Genomic DNA, 18,440 nt, shown 5'->3' with positions numbered 1-18,440 from the left:
AATATAAACCTTCAGCACAATACGTTACCTGCAAATCAGCTTTCAAAGTAGACTTGAGCATAATGTTCAAGTCTCTATGAAGCAATAGTTTTCATGAGAGATTGTTACCAAAGAGACAATATAATGCTAGGGCTAATGTTGATTCCATATGATAGTGTTTTTAATTATTGACAATCACACTAAGACATACCATGTGCTCTTCTTTTGATGACACTTCCCTTCATTTTTCTTTATTGTTACCGATTCCATGGTTGGTAATTCCCATTAGTAATCCTGTCATTGTTGTCTACATTAGCATGACTGTCTGCATCCATATTGATTTTTCTTGCCATTTTCTATGAGTCTCATCTTTTCTAATTTGACCACAATTCTCATTTTGGCCATATACATGATGGAGGTTATTTGCATCACAATTCATCCTATTCATCTTTAATTCGCCTTGGCTGTCCATAATACTTGTCATGACCATCAAACATCATAATACTAGATTCACCTAGGTCCACTGCAAGACTGTTTGCATGGTTTGAAAAGCTGTGTAACACATTTTATTCACAATTGGGCCCCACCATAAAGCTATCAATCATCTTGAATTAGACTGTTTGTACCATTTCGACTAGGCTGTTTGACTCAGAGGGCCAGGCTTTTTGCATTGTCTACATTAGACAATCAAGAATGAATTTATTAGTCTGTATGGAATCCCTTTACCAGATTATCCATCCTTGACATGCACTTTATTCTATTTAGGTTTCCTCCTGAATTCTATGTCCTATTCTTTATTCAACCCATGAATCTTTGTACCAAAGCATTTTCAATTTTCTTTCATTCATTTGGTACCATCTTCTTCCTTACTCTTGCATAAATCTTCCGTCCTTTGTTTTTGGACCTTCTCCTATATTCCATACAACCTCAATTTCTTAACTAAGGTCTTCAATCGAAAGTTTGTTTATAATGTCCTCTTCTCCCTCTTTTGCATCCCTCTCATTGCTATTATTGAATCTTTACAAAATTACCTTTTTCCATTTTCAAACAAGAAAAGAAGCCGGTATATTTCATCTTTCTTTCTGACTTTCTAAATACACTTTGAATGTGTGTCCCCTTCATCAGTTTGAACCTCAATTTGACGTGGGCATATGCACGTTCCACCTCAACATTCTACAGCTTATATTTGTTCATCCATATCAAGTTGCCTTCTTTTGTACATCTCATCTCTCATCTACTCACCATTCCCTTTACAAAGCATACCATCCATGTTTGTTGGTTGCATTGTGCTGTTGCCATATACCTTAACACAGTATATGGAAAGATGTATGGCTCTTTCTTTCACAGTTTTAGTTTCCCAGGCTTAATATTTGTTTTCTCTTTTGTACTTAAATACCTAAGCTCTGTTTGCCATATTATGCTTTTCTAAATGCTTATTGTTCCATAACTTCATCATTATTCCAATTATTTGACCTATTGTGCCATTACGTATTTCTCATCTATTGTGATTAGCTGTTCATGTCTTCCATGCATATCTTCTTCGACATCCAATCTGTCACAAACTGTCATGCCAAGGTTCAAAGTCACAAAATTCTTAGGTAGCACTTCCTTGTGCCCATACAACATCTGACCAATTTTATGGAAACGGTTAAGCTTCCACTGTAAGTTTTCTGTGACCAATTTTTTTTAGAATTTGTTGATTTTTAAAACATTTATCATATCTTGTTAAGATCTCTTTGGCAGAAATCTTTGCCTTCTAGGTATTTTTTATGCTATTGGTTTTTTTTGTGAAACTTGAAATCTTGTTCCACATTATGCACAAGTAATGGTGACTTTTCCAGTGTTAAATCCATCACTCCAAACAGATTAAATCTGACATTTTTGTTTAACACAATGTTTTTCAAGAACTCGTTACTTAGCTACTGCTTAGAACTCCTCTCACCATAATCCTGGCAAGATCATTACCATTCATTTTATGCATATTTTAGTGAGATTAAATTATTCATTCATATTGCCGAAAGCCTGAAACACCATAGTTTATATAGGGTTAATAAATAATTAAGTTAACAATATTTTATACAACTATCTTTATCAACATATTTTTAATTTTAATAGTTATTATACATTATCCTATCTCTTAGTATATATCAAAATCTTATTAGAACTTGATTCTAAGATACTAATGACATGTCAAGCACTTTCTTGTTAATACACACATTTAACGGGTCTAGGGCAAATGGAAGGTGATAGGAAGATTATATTTTATAATATAATTTGTTTTAAAACATGCAGCGATTTTATTTCTCCCTAGGTGCGTAAAAAAATATTTATTAAGAAATATTTTCATTTCTTTTATTTTGGTTGATGGGTGGCATGAAGAAATTGAGAGCCCCTCTTTATTGTTCTCCAGTTTAGCTCTCAATGGAAAATCCTACAGGCTAGGTTACCCTTATTCTCAAATGCTTGAATATCCACAATAATGCAGGTCAAAGGATAGTAGGAGAGGGTAGATCCAAGGTTTTTACCATGTCAAGAGATTTTACACCAGCATTAGGAATCAGGAGGCACTGAGTTGTCAATATTTTGGTCTGCCAATGTGTTGCTGTGTAGAGTTTCCCATCTCAAGAAGTGTAATACCATGTGAATTTGTGACAGTATCATCTGGTAGACTATTGTATGAAGGGAAAACAAGCTAGATCCTTGAGAAAAGAATATTTAAAAATATACTTCTATAAATTGTATTTTATTCATTCATACTTGTGAATTAAGGAAACAAAAATGCTCTACTAAGAAGAGTTTGTTTAAGTTATAAAGACATGCTGCTAACAAAGAACTGTCACTGTGCTTATACTGTATTTGAATTTATATGTTTTTAAATTAGTCAAGTAATGGATAGATTTGTTTTCTCTTTTCTATACTGTGTAAATGAATAAAAGATGAAAAAAAGAATTATTAGAGTATAGCACTATATATATATATATATGAAAAGGAAGAAGAGGATTATCTGTTTTGTTGTTACTTCCAGTAAATTAGATCTGTAACCTGCATTGTTTGTGTATTATGTGGAGGTTTTCTTTTCTAGTAGTTCTATATTCTTCCCTTCCATAATTGAGTATACCTGCAAGTTTAATTTTAGAAATTGGAAATGGAAAAGAAAATGAATACAATAGTAAGGAATGTAAGGAAATAAAAAAAAGAAAAATAATATTATTTTTATTCGTGAATGGCTATGCAAGAGCTGTATATTAATTGCTGGTATAAGTTCTTCCCATTTTAAAGATGTTTCTGGTTACTGAGTTTCAAATATGATGTGGTTGTATTATGGTTCACTTTTGTAATGAGAGAAAACAATTTCATATCTCATAGTTTTTGACACTTATTAACTTTCTCACTGCGCATTATTGACATGCTTACCTGATGTTTGGGCATGTTGGTGATGCCTTGCATTTGTGCCAGTTTAAGAAGATGGAACTGCTGTTTTATCTAGCACATTGTCTTTCTTATTATTAAGTTTGCTCTATTCTCTATACGTAAACTGTATGCTTTTCATCATCATTTGTAAAATTTCACATGGCAGTAAAAGTAGAAATATTTTTCTATGGATCTTTTCCATGTTCATTATTTGTAAAGCATCCTAAATTGTTTTTAAACAATTCTGTTCTAATATGTATTGCAATTTTGTTTTACAGGCATAACTTATTTTTACATTCAGCTCTTGTACTGTCAAGGAAAACTCCCAGAACAGTTCAGGGAATCAAGGTTATTTCTTACATCATTTTCAAACATTGTCCAAGCTGTAGAAATTGTGGTGCTAGACAACTCTTTGAATAGGAATCGTGTAAAGAATCCCCCTTTAGTAAATGGTTCTCATCTTTTTAGTATAATCTATGGTTTTAAGCTGGATTTTCGTTTTTGCTAATTGAACCTTTAATCAAATAACAATATTTTGCTAATCAGAAAATTTGTGAGAGAAGTAACCTTGTTCACCCTTTCTGGAATAGAAACAATATGGTCATATGTCTTATATTTCTTTTAAAGATACTTCATATTATGTTCCTGCTGAGATCAAGAGAATCTCATTAGTCAAAAATGATTTATTATCTAATTTGATATTCCAATATATACTTAAAAAAAATATGGATGTCAATCCAGGTACGTGCTGATCCAATACAATATGCTACTGAAACCAACAAATATTAGAGGAAAAGGATGTTTGTTTCGTCTATTAGTTGCCATCTATTTTTCAATCAATTTACAATGTGTACACACAGAAATATATGCTATTAATGCTATAATTCAGGTTTCACACCCTTTTTATATTGCTACCACATATTACTCATCTTATCCAATTGTGTAATAAAGAAGTAATGATGATTTTTTAAAGTTGTATGAGCCTTAATTCTTCTTCAACTCACTCCCATAAACAAGAACCATGCTTGCAATCAACTGAACATGTAATTTGTATGCTTTCTTAAGTGCCTGTGTTTGTGAATTAGTTGCATATAATCATAGCAAAGCAAGTGAAATACTAAAATCAGTATGAAAAGAGTAAAGAGGTATGAGCACGGAAATTTACCTTGTAGAATGTAGAACTAGGTATTATAAACCTTGCATGTCTTTGTAAAAACATTTAATATGTTATGTTGTATTCTATGGCCTCTCATGGAATGAGATACAACCCTTGGAGGAACCTTAAGATTTTGTAATGTCCCCAATTTTTAAGGTGACATTTAATTAAATTGATTTTTATTAAGTTATCATAAAATAAATAAAATATTCAAATGATGACTTAATATTAATTAATTTAATTAATAAAATATAATAATATAATATTATTATAAAGTTACTTTATTAAATAAGTTCTCTAGTCGGCCTAATCTTTTAGATGTTTCCTGGAGAGCTTTATATGGAGGTCTTGGGGTTGGGTTAAAGACATGCTTTGGATGTGATAAACGTTCTATGATTTCTGGGGATGAAAACCTTCAAAAGTTAAATAGAAGGGCTGGACGAAAACCTAGTTCTTCTAGAGGGGTGGATTCATGATGGAGTCTACATTTGTGCCAAATTTGTAAAGTCTCTTGTAGAGACAAATTTGCAGATATGTTTATTAAATAAAGATACATGTAGTTATTGTGGTTCAATATTGTTGTGATGAATTTCTTCCATCTAAAATAAAGAGATATTTTATATGATTGTGAGTTGTCTGCTTGCCTGCTTGATCGAATTGAAAAATTGATTGCTCAAAATAATCGGATAATCTATTCAACGATATACAACCGTATATAAAGAGTTTACAAGATGACGTTCTAAATTAAGAACTAGATGTTTAAGGGAAAACTAAAAAGCTAAAAAGCTAAATGACCATTAATAAATAACTAAATAAAGCTAATTAAAATATAATTAAATATTCTAATACAAATTACAAAACCAATATTGTTCTTCTGTTTCATCAATATTATTTATTGTGGGGGATTTTAGAAGTGATTGTCTTTGAAGGAAATAAGGAATCACTGAAGGCTTGATTTTTTTTAAGTGTGGCTATGCATATACCCGAATCGTGTCTTGAGAAGAATTGTGGCTATTAAAGGGCCGATATATTTCTCGCCACTGCAAATATCATTGAGCTGTCTTCATGCTTTACGCGGGCGCTTGAGATTTTTTATCGCACATGGAGTCTATCTTTTACAATAGCATTTGTAATCGATTGGAGATATTATTACTTCTATGAGCAGAATCGATCATTCCTGTTGTGAGCTATACACTTGGCAGTCTACTGAAACCAACGGGAACTAGTTTGAATACACTGAGTGCTGCGTGTGGTATTCGTGAGGCTCAGGTTCTTGTGGAAACATCATATCTGGGAGTGACCTTCCATTTGTTTCAAGTCAGTGTGGAAGATACAAAGGCAAAGCAAGGGGATATAATATTGCTCCATTTATTGAGAGGTGCGGACCATAGTAGTGGAGGACTTATGCCGAGAAGATTTGCGGAAGCACCTCCCAATGCTGAAGCAAATACATAAATCTTAAATCTCAGAGACTAGACCGAGGACACAAGTTGCCATCAATAGGAGTGTGGTATGTTTTGTGCTTGTGAGAGAAGTTGCCAATGTGTAATGCTGTTCTAAAGTTCTGAAAGTATGTGGTCCTGGAACTTTTGTTGATTTAAAACTCTTTGGTGTAAAATTGTGAAATGAATTGTGTTGAGCTCATTGATTTGAATCCAAGTGTGATATGTTTCCTAGTTAAAATCTGTGTTTGAAATTGAGATTCTGTTATAAAGTAAAAATAGGGATTTTTCAGATTCATTGTATGGTGTATCCTATCTCTTGGACTGTATAATATGATGTGTAAGAGAGCATTTAATGTCATTCAGTTATATGTAAGAGCATTTGTGATATTGTAAGATGAGTAAGAGAATCTATGATGTGTGTGAGTGCATTGTAAGAGCATTGATAAGGGAGGTTACATGGAAGACTAGGTGGAGCATCTTTAACCACTATTTTAGGTGGGATAAGAGTATCATGTAACAACAATAATTTCTCCTTGGGTTGAGGACTTAAGAAACATGATTGTAGGCATCAAATAGGAGTTCCTTATGATTTTGTAGATGCATTGGTTACTTGTCAAAGTGTTGAGATTTAGAGTCCAGCATGGGTGCCCAAATCAGGTCTCTTGTTTTGACCCATGGTTTCAGAAGCCATTGATGGTTTATAGGGTTTCTCTTGCCTGTTAATTGGATGCTTAGAATGGGGTTACACATGGTCATTTCTTGTAAGTTCAGAAAGAGTTTATATTGTTGGATCCTCTCTAGATATCAGAGCTCTCAATTGTACTTCTTTGATTGTATTGTAGTCCTCTTCTAAGGACAATATAATCAGTGTGCTCTCTTCTTGTTGGGGTTTTCTTGAGAGTGCTTTCCAAGGTATATTCTGTGCCATTGGTTTTGCTAGTTTAATTGAAATTGTTTTAGCATCGCATTTTCCTTTGTTTGATATTAAAGCTGATTTTCTTGTTAGATTTGTGAGAAGTTATTTTGACTCTTATCTAAAATCTTGGTTTGAGTGGGAGTTGTGCATACATGCATTAGTTTTTCAGGAACATAGATGGTTGGCACTTCTTGAAGGATGATTGAAAAGTTCAAGGGAAATAACTTAGAGCTTCAGAAGCTTGAGAGGAATATATACTTGTTGATAGAGATCAATAAATTGCAGTTGCTGGTCAAAAAGTTTTTGGCATTATTGCAAAAGATCGAGTAGCCGATAGGAAGGCAAGCAACTTCTTTAGACCATGCCTATGTGAATCTATGCTCTTGAATGTATCAGAGAAAACTCAATGATGATCTTTTTGATGAAGTTAGGGAACTTGTCTTAGACAAAGTCTCTTGTCAACAAACATTTTCTTTGGGAGGTTTATTTTGTTAAGAATAAAAGATGGAGATTCTATTATAGACCAAAATTGCTCAAACATTGTGGTGAGCCAATTAATTTTTGTTACCGTGTAGATGGATGAGGAGGACTAGTGTATTACCTTACTTTGTTCATTGCTAGATTCATGAAACAACCTTGTCATGGTGATTGGCAATATAATAGTATTGTCCAATGATGAAACTCGAGGAGGTGGTTGGTGCCATAATGTTAGATGAAATGAGGTATGAAATCTTTCAGTTTGTAAATGATGCTTTGGTTGTTAGTGGTCACGTAAAGGAAAAAGACAATAACAATAAAGGAGATATGAGATCCAAATGGATGGGAAAATCTAAATTTCTTTGAAAATTGATAGTGAAATTCCTCTAAGTCAAGACATAAAATTTTGTCAACTTGATAATCCATGCAAAATGATTAGATGATCTCAATGGTAGTAGTACAAATTTTCAATACCGTGTGATAGGGATATCCTTGTTGTGCCTTGAAGAGGTACAACTTCATGTTAGAGTGGTATGACTACATTAAGGGAGTGATTACACTACAATTTTAGAAACCTTTTTTTGGCAGTGTTGAATATCTTTAAAGCTCCAATACCTCTTTTATGCATTGAATTCCTCTTTGGTAACATATTATGAGGTGTGCAATGCTTTCCAGGTTGTATGGCCACAATGCATGGATGCAGATTTGTTTTTTCTGTTACACTTGCTGAAGGGTGGCTGAAGTGGGGCCCACCAATGGTAACAATGCAACTTTCCAAGGTTTTAGAGATTTCAATCAAAGATTTGATCCATTCCCTTGAACCTTTGAATGGTATGACTCCTTATTTGGGGCGGTTGGGACATTCTCAACATTTCCAATTAAATATTCAAAATTTAAATTTATTTTACAACACACACAACATTTGAGAAAGTTGTTTCCTTTTCCACTATCACACATTGCACACTGCTTTTTTTTGACACACACAACACAAATAAATTAATCTTTTTCCTACAAAAACCTTTACAAATTTGTACTTGCAAATTAGAAAAAATGTGAAAATATTAAACTTCAACATGTGTGAAATCTTAATGATTCCACTAGCAAATCAGCTAGGGTAGATCTCTCATTGTCGAAACCAATCCTTTTAGGGGTTAGTGTCCTGTGGCTCAAAAAGTTGAACAACTCAAACTCCCACATAGGGTATAATCAAAATGAACAAACCAGAATGACTCATATGAGCCTCTTTAGCCTCTTTTATAGCCATCTAGGGAACTTTCCAGAAATTATAATTTAAAATCATTTTTTAGTTAATAATCCTTTTTTGCTTCATAAAGAGACTTTTTTTTTTTTCAACTTTCCCGTCAAGATTAGTCACTAATAATTCACCTTAATACTTAAAATAACTTTCTCGTCAAGAGTTTACAAGACAACGTTCTAAATTAAGAACTATTCGTTTAAGTGAAACAATAAAAGCTAAAAAGCTAAATGACCATTAATAAATAACTAAATAAAGCTAATTAAAATCTAATTAAATATTCTAATACCCTCCCTTAATGGTCGTTCTATCTACTAACTACCCTACAAAAGACACTGCAAGTCTTTCGATCACAAACGGAAAGAACAATCTGCTACGACGAAGACCCTCCCAAGACCTGCAAAGTGTTAATGATCAAGAATACTAGAATCCATCCAACTTGAGGTTGGGTAACCAAACCGATACCTGAAACCACGATTTTGAGGAAAAATCGGCAAACCCTCCAAAATTGAAGTTACAAATATCATTTTTTTTGTGGAAAAAAATGGCAAAAAACCCTAAACATGAACAAAACCCTCAATCAATTTTTGAGGAAAAACTCAAACAAAACCTTGAAACATCACATGACAAAACCCCAAAAATCACGTGGTAAAACACCAAACATCACATGGTAAAACATCAGACATCACGTGGCAAAACACTAGACATCATGTGGTAAAACATCAGATATCACGTGGCAAAACACCAAACATCACGCGATAATATAGCACTCCCTGATTTTTGAGGAAAAATCAAGGAAAACCCTCCCATGATTTTTTGTGGAGAAAAATCAGAAAACCCACAAACAATTTTTCAGAAAAAAATCATGAAAAGCTTGGGACTTGTAGGACGAGAGGCCTTGCCCAAAAAAAAAAAAAAAAAAAAATTGTGGAAAAAATTAATAAACTCAAAATAATTTTGAAGGCCAAAAAATAAAAAAAAACCTTTTTTTTTCTTAGGGGAAAAATATTAAAAACCCACCAACAAATTTTCCACTAACAGCCAAATAATTGAGCCCCAATTTGATCATGAGGAAAAAAAACGTAAGAGCCAGTGCCGTGGTCTCCTTCCGAGTGATAAGATTATTACTCTTCTTCACGCCTGCTAAACCATAAGACTTCTCCAACATAGAACATGCAGGCCAATCTCCAAACGACCATGATATGAAGACATAGACACAAACTGCCATCGTAGATGTCGGAACAAAATCTTCTGCCGCGGCCAAAAAATAATAGAAAATTGCGCCCCCCCCCCCAAAATGCTGCCCTTCAGAGTCGCCGCGAAAAGAAAATCCCAAATCCTGTCTGTAAAATTGTGCGGAAAAAGAAAGAAAGAAAACACGTCATAGAAAATTGCGGCATAATGCAAAAAACAGAAAATCCGACGCCAAAAAAGATGCTGTTGTCGCCACCGGTCAATACAGGGCGCAAAAATAACATGAAAATCCTCTGAAAACACGAAAATCGTGACGGCCAAACCCTAAAACGCAAACAAAAAGCGCGATTTTTTCCTTTCGGGAGCAGCATGGGAGAAAAACATAGAGAAAAATAACCTTGCCGTCGCATCGCGTGCCCAAATCAAGAAGTCCAATGTTGGGTGGGCGGAAACCGCGTTGGATAGGAGAAAATCCACTACAGGTGAGGCAAAATCCACTGCAAAAAAAGGCACATGAAAATGGCAGACAAAAAATCGTGATTTTCAGAAAAAAAATTCAGCCACAAAACCTACGACGAACTTGAACCAGACCATGAAAAAATCTTCAGAAACCCTTCTGCCCACGAACTGCAAAATCGTCTAGTAGCCAAACAGATTTTTATCATAAAAATTTAAAAAAATCTCTTAAAGAAAATTTCTGGAATATTTTTCCAAGTAGGAAGAGGCTACAATTGTTTTATTAAAAAATTCGCCTAATTCTAAAAAATCTCATCGACCTGCTCTAATACCATGGAAAATTGATTGCTCAAAATAATCGGATCATCTATTCAACAATATAACCGTATTTAATTATTAAATTATTATTTACACATCCCGTGAAGTTGTGGAAAATAAGACAATTACCCAAAGGTGAATTTAGAATGTGCTAACATACACAAAAGTTCATTGTAGATCCAAGTTATTAAAAGTTGACAATTTCCATAAATAGAATGTTCCCAAGAAGTTTGGAATGCACCAGAAATGACAAAAACACTCTTAGAAAACATCAACAAACTCAATATGATCCCTAGAACTCAATGTGAATAACTGCACTCCAAACCAATAAGGTTGTTACTCACCAAGAAAGATGGAGTTCCATGGAGATTCTGGAAAGGCTAAAAAATGGACATTACACAACATCATTTCCTTCTCTTTCAGTTTATTGTAGCAATTAGAACACCAACTGTTCAAGATTGATTGGCATTTTAGCTTTTATCACATAAACCAGTTCAAAGTGTTGTCTACCAATAGCATTCTAATCTGTCATTCTATTTGCCCAAACAACAAATTTAAGTTTATTATCTTGTCTTTTCTTATTTGAATCTAGTGCCTTTTTGATGATTGTCATGATGAATTTATTACTAATTCAACTTGGTGATTTTCTTGTGAATGATAAGGAGAATAATGTGTTAAAATAATTTCATACTAAGAAAATAGGTCAAAAAGATTACAGGATCTAAAACACATTTCATTATCAATAATTATCTTTATAGGCACACCAAACCTTGTGATTTTATTGTTTAGCAAGAAGTCAATCACCACTTTAGATGTAGCATTTCTAGTAGGCATTGCTTCCACCAGTTTGGTAAACTAGCTGGTGGCTCCAAGAATCCATTTACACCTATTGCATGATTTTTCAACAATTTTCCTTAACTATATCAATGTCCCATTGCTGAAATGGAGACTTAGTTATTAAGGATGTGAGGCGAAGAGCACTTGAAAATTTTATTTTGCTTGAAAATATCTAGCAAGCATCACATTTCTTAACTAATTTGGCCACATCCTTGAACAATGTGGACCACTAGTATTATGTTTAAATCACATTTTGAGTAGTATTCTTTAATAGAAAATTGCTCCCACAAACCGTTTGGTGACACTCATTAGTGACTTTGATGTATTGTTCTAGATTGAAGCATTTGAGCAACAATCCATTAGGGTTCCTCCACATTAACTGGCCTTGGAACAACACATATTTGCCAGCTTTAATGTCCTTTTTTATTATCATTCAATCCTAGGGGACAACTAAAGTTATTTAAAGAGAAAACTATATCTTTGTAGTTTGTACCATGAATCATTTCTGAAAAGGCAAGCAAAAGTTGTAGAATCAGAACTCATCTCATTTACCTTTGTTGCATCCAAGTTGACATCTGCCATTAGTTTGGTCAAGCCTTGACCTCCAATCAGATTTGTAGTCTACATCTATTCTTGGATTTTATTAATCCATCTACATCTTTTGCTTGATGCTTCTTGTTGAACAAAGAAATCCCTCATAGCAATGCCTGAGACATAGGCAATGATTCTTGTTTGCATGAGATAGGGTTCAAATTATTTGACAACCTTGAAAAGAGCATATGCATGCTTTTCCATGATACAGCAATTCAATTCAATAATTTGCAATGACTTGCTAAAAAGGAAATAGATTATTCATGCCTTGTGTTGGTGATCTGATCCGTAGACCCCAAATCCCTAAGGTCTGATAATCTCCCAAGTGATAGGGGCGTCAAAGATTGAAGGAATATCACAAAGGTATATTTAGGTTGGGCAACTTAGGACCAATAGTTCAGGTGGGTAAGATCTCCTTCACTTTTGGCTTTGCAAGGCCAAGGGTGTGTTTCCCTAAGGTACTGGAATATTATATTATTATAGAAGCAAAACGCTTACCCTGAGACAAACAATACCCATTGCATATTGCACCCATATTTTTGGTTGTCGCTTTGTGCCTTTATTCTTGTTTAGGAGAATCAATGTTAAACACCTTATTAAATAGATGAGCTGCCACATGAAAATGAATGAATGTGTTTTTAATATATCTTTGAAAATGTTACACACATTCAGACATGGCAGCTGCATAGAAACAAATAAAACTAAGATGTTGAGGATGATGGGAGATAAAGCTAGTCACAGACAACTGCCCTTATCCACTTGGGCAATAGACTCTCTAAATTTAATCAAACATGTAATAACAGAAACCTAGGTGATATCTTAATCAAGACACCACAAAAGACTATGCCTTCCAAAATCCATAGGCAAGCTGGGCCTCTACACATACATTCATAAAAATAATAAATGATTGCAAAATATTAAGCAAGTCTACTTAGTAATACTTGAGCATAACTGTACTTTTCCTTTATTATGTTGAAAAGATACCTTACAAAGGCTTTGCAAGGATTTTACAGACTTTTGATTGAGCAACTAAACAACATATATCCAGAAATATATATAACACACAATGAAGACTGATTCTACTTTTTATCATTCAATCTACAAAGTTTACAAGTGTTTACTACAAATTTGGGGCGAACTTTGATCTTTACAATACCAAATTACTGTTACCTAGAACTAGAAATTGAAACCCTAAGACGTTTTGTGAATATCTCTACTCTGTTAGTTTTGCAATTGCTTCTTCTTTGTCCAAAATGTTATTCTTTGATCTCCTCCTTTCAAAAATGGCAAGCAATGCATATATACCCTCAATAGGAAGAAGTGTAGGTTGTGAGAAGGCTGTGGCACATTAGAAAACCTTAACCTCGACCACAACTAATCCTTGGAAAATCGTTTCCCTCTACAACTTGATTTGACTGCCTAGACGCATGTAAAAACCATTCTTCTAATTCCCACCACATTTGCACTTTGATGACTTCTAAAATAATGTCTAGGACGTGGTCCAAATAATAAATGAGGTATGGGTGCTATTATTTCTCTTGAATTCATGCCAAAACACATTAAAGATCTTCATGGAGTCCCTATGGCGCGAAAATTGAGTAGTTGCAAGAGTGGTTGAGAATTGATGGCGTTCCTAGGGTTTATTCCCTTTAGTTTTACTTCTCGTGGAAATTTGACCCCCGTGTGGATATATGGGTCTTCGATCTCCTGTTGGATATGCTTGACATTGGCCTAGGACCAATTCCATAGCTCATTCCCGCACAACAGGTTCGTCTAAACATACCCTTCAATCATCACTTTTGTGAAGATTTGAATTGCATTAGGATAAGTGAGTTTGTGGGGAATTGGTTGCCATGGGACATGCAGGAAAGTGCTCGCCATCAAGATATTGTAGGATTTCGACGTCCATGTGGATCTTGTAGAAAAATGGGCTTAATTGGATTTGCTAGAACGTTCGTGCCTATTAGGACATGGTGGTACTTTGGTCGAGATCATAATTTTATTCCGTCAACCATAAAACATTCATTACATCCCATAGAGTGCAAAATTGTTGCAAAAGTTGAATTATCCCTAAGACCTTAAAACCTTAGCAAAAGAGAAAGTGCCCAAAGTTTCGAGAAAACCTCACCACCCCTTCGTTTGTTTTCTTTTTTTTTTGGGGGATTGGGGAACCTATTCAGACTAGGAACTTTGTTAGAGGTTCCTATGGTTTTGGGAACCATGGGAAGCTCCGACACTTCATCTTTGTGTTTTTATTCTTTCCTTGTGCCTTGGCTTCTTCTTTGTTTATCTTCATTGGAGGTTGGGCAAGAACTGAGATTTGTCGAAGGTTCCCATGGTTCTAAGAACTATGGGAAGCTTTGACACTTCTTTGCTTTTATTTTCTTTCTTCACACTTTTCCCTAACTTGCTTTCTTTGGCTTTTGTGTCGTCCCTTATGCCTTGGCCTCCACTTTCTTCTTGTTTTTACCTTAGTTGGGGGTTAGAGATTCACTGTGAACCATGAATCAATTGGAGTTTCATGTGGTTCTAGGAACCATTGGAAGCTTTAACACCTTGCAACTTTCCTTGTGCTTCTTTCCACTTGTTGGAGGTTCATTGTGAACCAAGAATGGTTGAAGGTTCGTGTTTGAAAATGAAAGCACCCATTTGGCCCTTCTTTAAGATGAACCTTTGACAACTTGTATGCTCATGTTCATTTTGCTTTGTCGGGGGTATTGACCTCAATCAGGAACTATCGGTACTTTCACTTGGAATAGGAACCTATTCAAAACTCTTGGGGTTCTTGGAACAATTAGATATTTCAATTTGTTCTTGAACAAGGGAAAAGCTTTGATTTGTCATAACTTGTCCTATTTTTGCCCAATTTCCTTCAAACTTGAAATGGAGATACCCATTTGAGCGTTTCACAAAATGCAAACTTTGATGGGCTTCACACTTACACAAATGTTTAGAAATATTGAATTTGGGTATTGAGGCCTAAAGAAGGGAAAGATAAAATAACTAAAAGCACATCCTAAACATAACAAACATGTTTAGATTTTCTCAGATTGGTTATAAATGATGGAAAATGAAACGAAGGCAATCAAAAGGGCAAAGAGAAGACCATTAAAGCATAACAAGGCAAAATAAGACACAACAAAAAGGGTGCCAACACCTTTCGATGTTTTTATGGAGCAAAACAATAGCAATGGTGTAGGCGGCAAAATAAAACAATTTAAAGGGATTTGATGTTGAAATTTCTGAAATCTACACAACCTTATGTTTCCATTTTTCTTTCTTACCAAGACAAGGTTGGACACCCACTCAAAATGTTTTGTTGGCTTGGTTATACCACCCTCTTCTAGCTTGATGAATTCTTTCTACATTTGAGGGGCTAATGTGGGATTGATAGACCTTTGTTTTTTCCTACATTGCTTTGCATTGTGCTTTGTAGGATAGTGTGTTGGACCAAGTACTCCATGTAGGCTTTCAACTCATTGTGTGCCCATGCAAAGCATTGCTTGAACTTCCTCAATATGACAATCAGAATTTGCTTCTCTATTGGTTTCAACTTCTTACCAATGTAAATCATCTTGGGAGCCACCTCGATACCTAAGTTTACAGCCTACATCATCTTTGCCGATTCGTTTGTTCCTTGTCATGTAGTAATCAACATTGTCAAACATCCTTTTAGGCTCTACAAGATCTTTTAGAATGGTATTGGTCTTGAGCTTAATTATTTTATTTCCAAAGAGGGAATAAGCTGATTTAAAAACTTATTCATGCAATTTAAGAACTCATAGATCTGCTTATCATAATTGAATACTTGCTACTGGTGAGCACACATTTATGTTGAAGTTGGAGGGGGGGGGGGGTGAATTAGAATAAGACAATCTTTTACATATAAAAATTTAACAACCAGAATAAAGAAGCCACACAAGATCTAACAATTAATAGAGAAAATATTTACATAGAAACCTTTTTGGGAGAAAACTACAAAGAAAGACTGCTTATATCTACCATCCAAATCTATCCACAAAAGATGGAAAACTCTTACAAATCTTTGTAGGCACCAACCCATTGGAGACACGAATCCCCACTTCTAAGCACCAACTTAGCAAGAGACACCAATCCTTCACAAAATCTGCTTGCAACATTTTCATAGATATTCTCTTCAAAAATCTGCTTTTGTTAGAATGATATCAGATTAATTGCCCACTTACCTTACCCCTACCTCAACTCCTTTTTATATTCCCCTTGTGCCTTTTCATGAAGAGGGGCAATCCTTCATAAGAGGTCAGCTCATTTGAAAATAATGCATTTGTTTTAATTTTTGAAGAGGGGGTGACTACACCAAGAGGGTCAGCCCATTTCAAAGAGGCCTCAAATAATATTAAACTAAATTTTCCCAAAGGAGGGTTGACCCATTTAATAATTCTAGTGCTTCATTAAATGAGGGTCGGCCACATTTTTGATCTTAATGATTGCATTGAAAGGTGCCATTAGTGGCCTTTGGCCTTCACACTTTTGAACCCTCATAACTACATATTAGGGCATATGATTTACTTTTATGACAATGATCATGTTTTACACTCCTTTGACATCAATGAGAACAATATTTCCAACAATCTCTCCCTTTGTCATTGATGGCAACCTTGGAAAGAAATAATCTATGAATACAAAAGGAATGTAATTCTCTCCCTTGCTGTAATACTCCCACTTGCTATAATATTTCCCTTTTCTGTAACTCCCCCCCTTTGACATCAATGGAAAAGGGATGCTCATTACTATCGCAAAGAATATTCATTAGCTGATCTATCTCTAAATTGTCTTCTCTACGGAGGAGAAAGATAATGTAGTGATTAGCTCCCCTGAATATGTGCATCTTCTTAAGAACTTAGTGACTAGATGAGAATGGGATTACACCCAAGTTTTTTCTAAGATTCTTAAAAGTCTCTTTTGGAAGGGGCTTCATGAAAATATCTGCAATCTATTCTTTTGTGGCATTTCACCAATTCAACATTCTGTTTTGCTACCTATCCTCTTAAGAAATGGTACTTAATAGGAATATGCTTTGTTCTAGAGTGAATAACATGATTCTTTGAGATATTTATTGCACTAGTGGTCACAAAGTATTGAAATGGGATGACCATATTCTACTATAATGTCCCTCAATGTTTGATTCATCCAAAGAACTGGTGTGCAACATGATGTTGCTGCTATGTGTTCGGCTTCTGCTGTGGATAAAGAAACTGAAGGCTGTTTCTTGTTTAACCAAGACACTAGACTATTGCCAAGAAAGAATGCTCTTCCACTTGTACTTTTCCTATGATCAACACTACCTGCCCTATCCACATATGTATATGTTGCCAGAGTGAAATCTTCACCTTTTAGATGCCAAAAACCAAAGTCCAAAGCACCCTTTAGATATTTAAATACTTTTATGATTTCTTGCACGTGTTACTTTTGGTGCTCCTAGAAAATGTGCCACCACGCTTGCTGCTTGCATAAGGTCCAGTCTTGATGCTCTCAGACATAGTAGGCTCCCAATCATTGACCTGTACAGTGTCTAAATTGCTTCAAGAGATTCAGAATCCTTTCCTAATTTTACAGCTTGTGACAATGGGTGTACTAACTTGTGTACTGTCTTCCATTGTAAGTTTTTTCAACATCTCCCAGATGTACTTGGTTTATGAGATAAATATGCCTTTGTTAGATTGAGAAATTTGTAAATCAAGAAAGAATGATAACTCATTAAGCATATGCATCTCAAACTCCTTTTGCATTTCCATTGCAAAATCTTGGCACATTTTGTTAGTATTGCCTCCAACACTGTTGTCATCTACATAAACCACAACAATCAATTGATTGTCATGTTCTGTCTTGATGTAGATTTTGCTATTAGTAATTCCTATTGTGAAGCCTTGTTGTTGTAGATATTTGTCAAGTCTTGAATGCCAGGCTTTCGAGACTTGTTTTATCCCATGAAGTACTTTCTTCAGTTTGCACACATAATCCTTCTTTTCTGATAATAGGAACCTTTCTGCCTGTGTAGTGTATACTTCTTCCTCTAAGTTGCCATTGAGAAAGGCTGACTTGACATCCATTTGATAGACTTTAAAGTTACTGAAATAATCAAATTCCAAAAATGTTGTAATAGCTTCTAGCTCTTGTACTTGGTTGTGTCTCCTTGCTTGGCCTGGAAGATTGTGCCTATGGATCTATCTCGTTGCTAGATGGAAATGACTCCTCTTGAGCCATATCAGTGTCATCCAATGACAATCCAATCTCCCTTGCATCCATTGTAGCCACATCCTTGATAACTTCTTGAAATCAATAATCTCATCCTTTGTAAACCAATTAAATTTTAATCAATCCACAAGTTTGTTGGTACATGAAGTCAGTTTTATTCTTCTAACATCA

At 34.7% G+C, this 18,440-nt stretch overlaps 1 protein-coding gene across 5 annotated transcripts in view; it reads left to right on the top strand.

Moving 5' to 3' along the window:
- The window catches only part of LOC131065753 (metal transporter Nramp6), a 212,720-nt gene that overhangs the window by 104,196 nt on the left and 90,084 nt on the right, over positions 1–18,440 (top strand). For all 5 annotated transcript variants that reach the window (XM_058000381.2, XM_058000380.2, XM_058000378.2 and 2 more), the window contains exon 8: positions 3,669–3,738. In XM_058000381.2, coding sequence (XP_057856364.1) covers positions 3,669–3,738 — 70 coding nt within the window. The remainder of the gene's footprint in view (positions 1–3,668; positions 3,739–18,440) is intronic.

The sequence above is a fragment of the Cryptomeria japonica genome, chromosome 7 (genome assembly GCF_030272615.1).
Source record: "Cryptomeria japonica chromosome 7, Sugi_1.0, whole genome shotgun sequence".
Lineage (NCBI taxonomy): Eukaryota > Viridiplantae > Streptophyta > Pinopsida > Cupressales > Cupressaceae > Cryptomeria > Cryptomeria japonica.
Note: the sequence above shows the minus strand (reverse complement) of the source record. Positions and strands in the feature narration are given on the sequence as shown.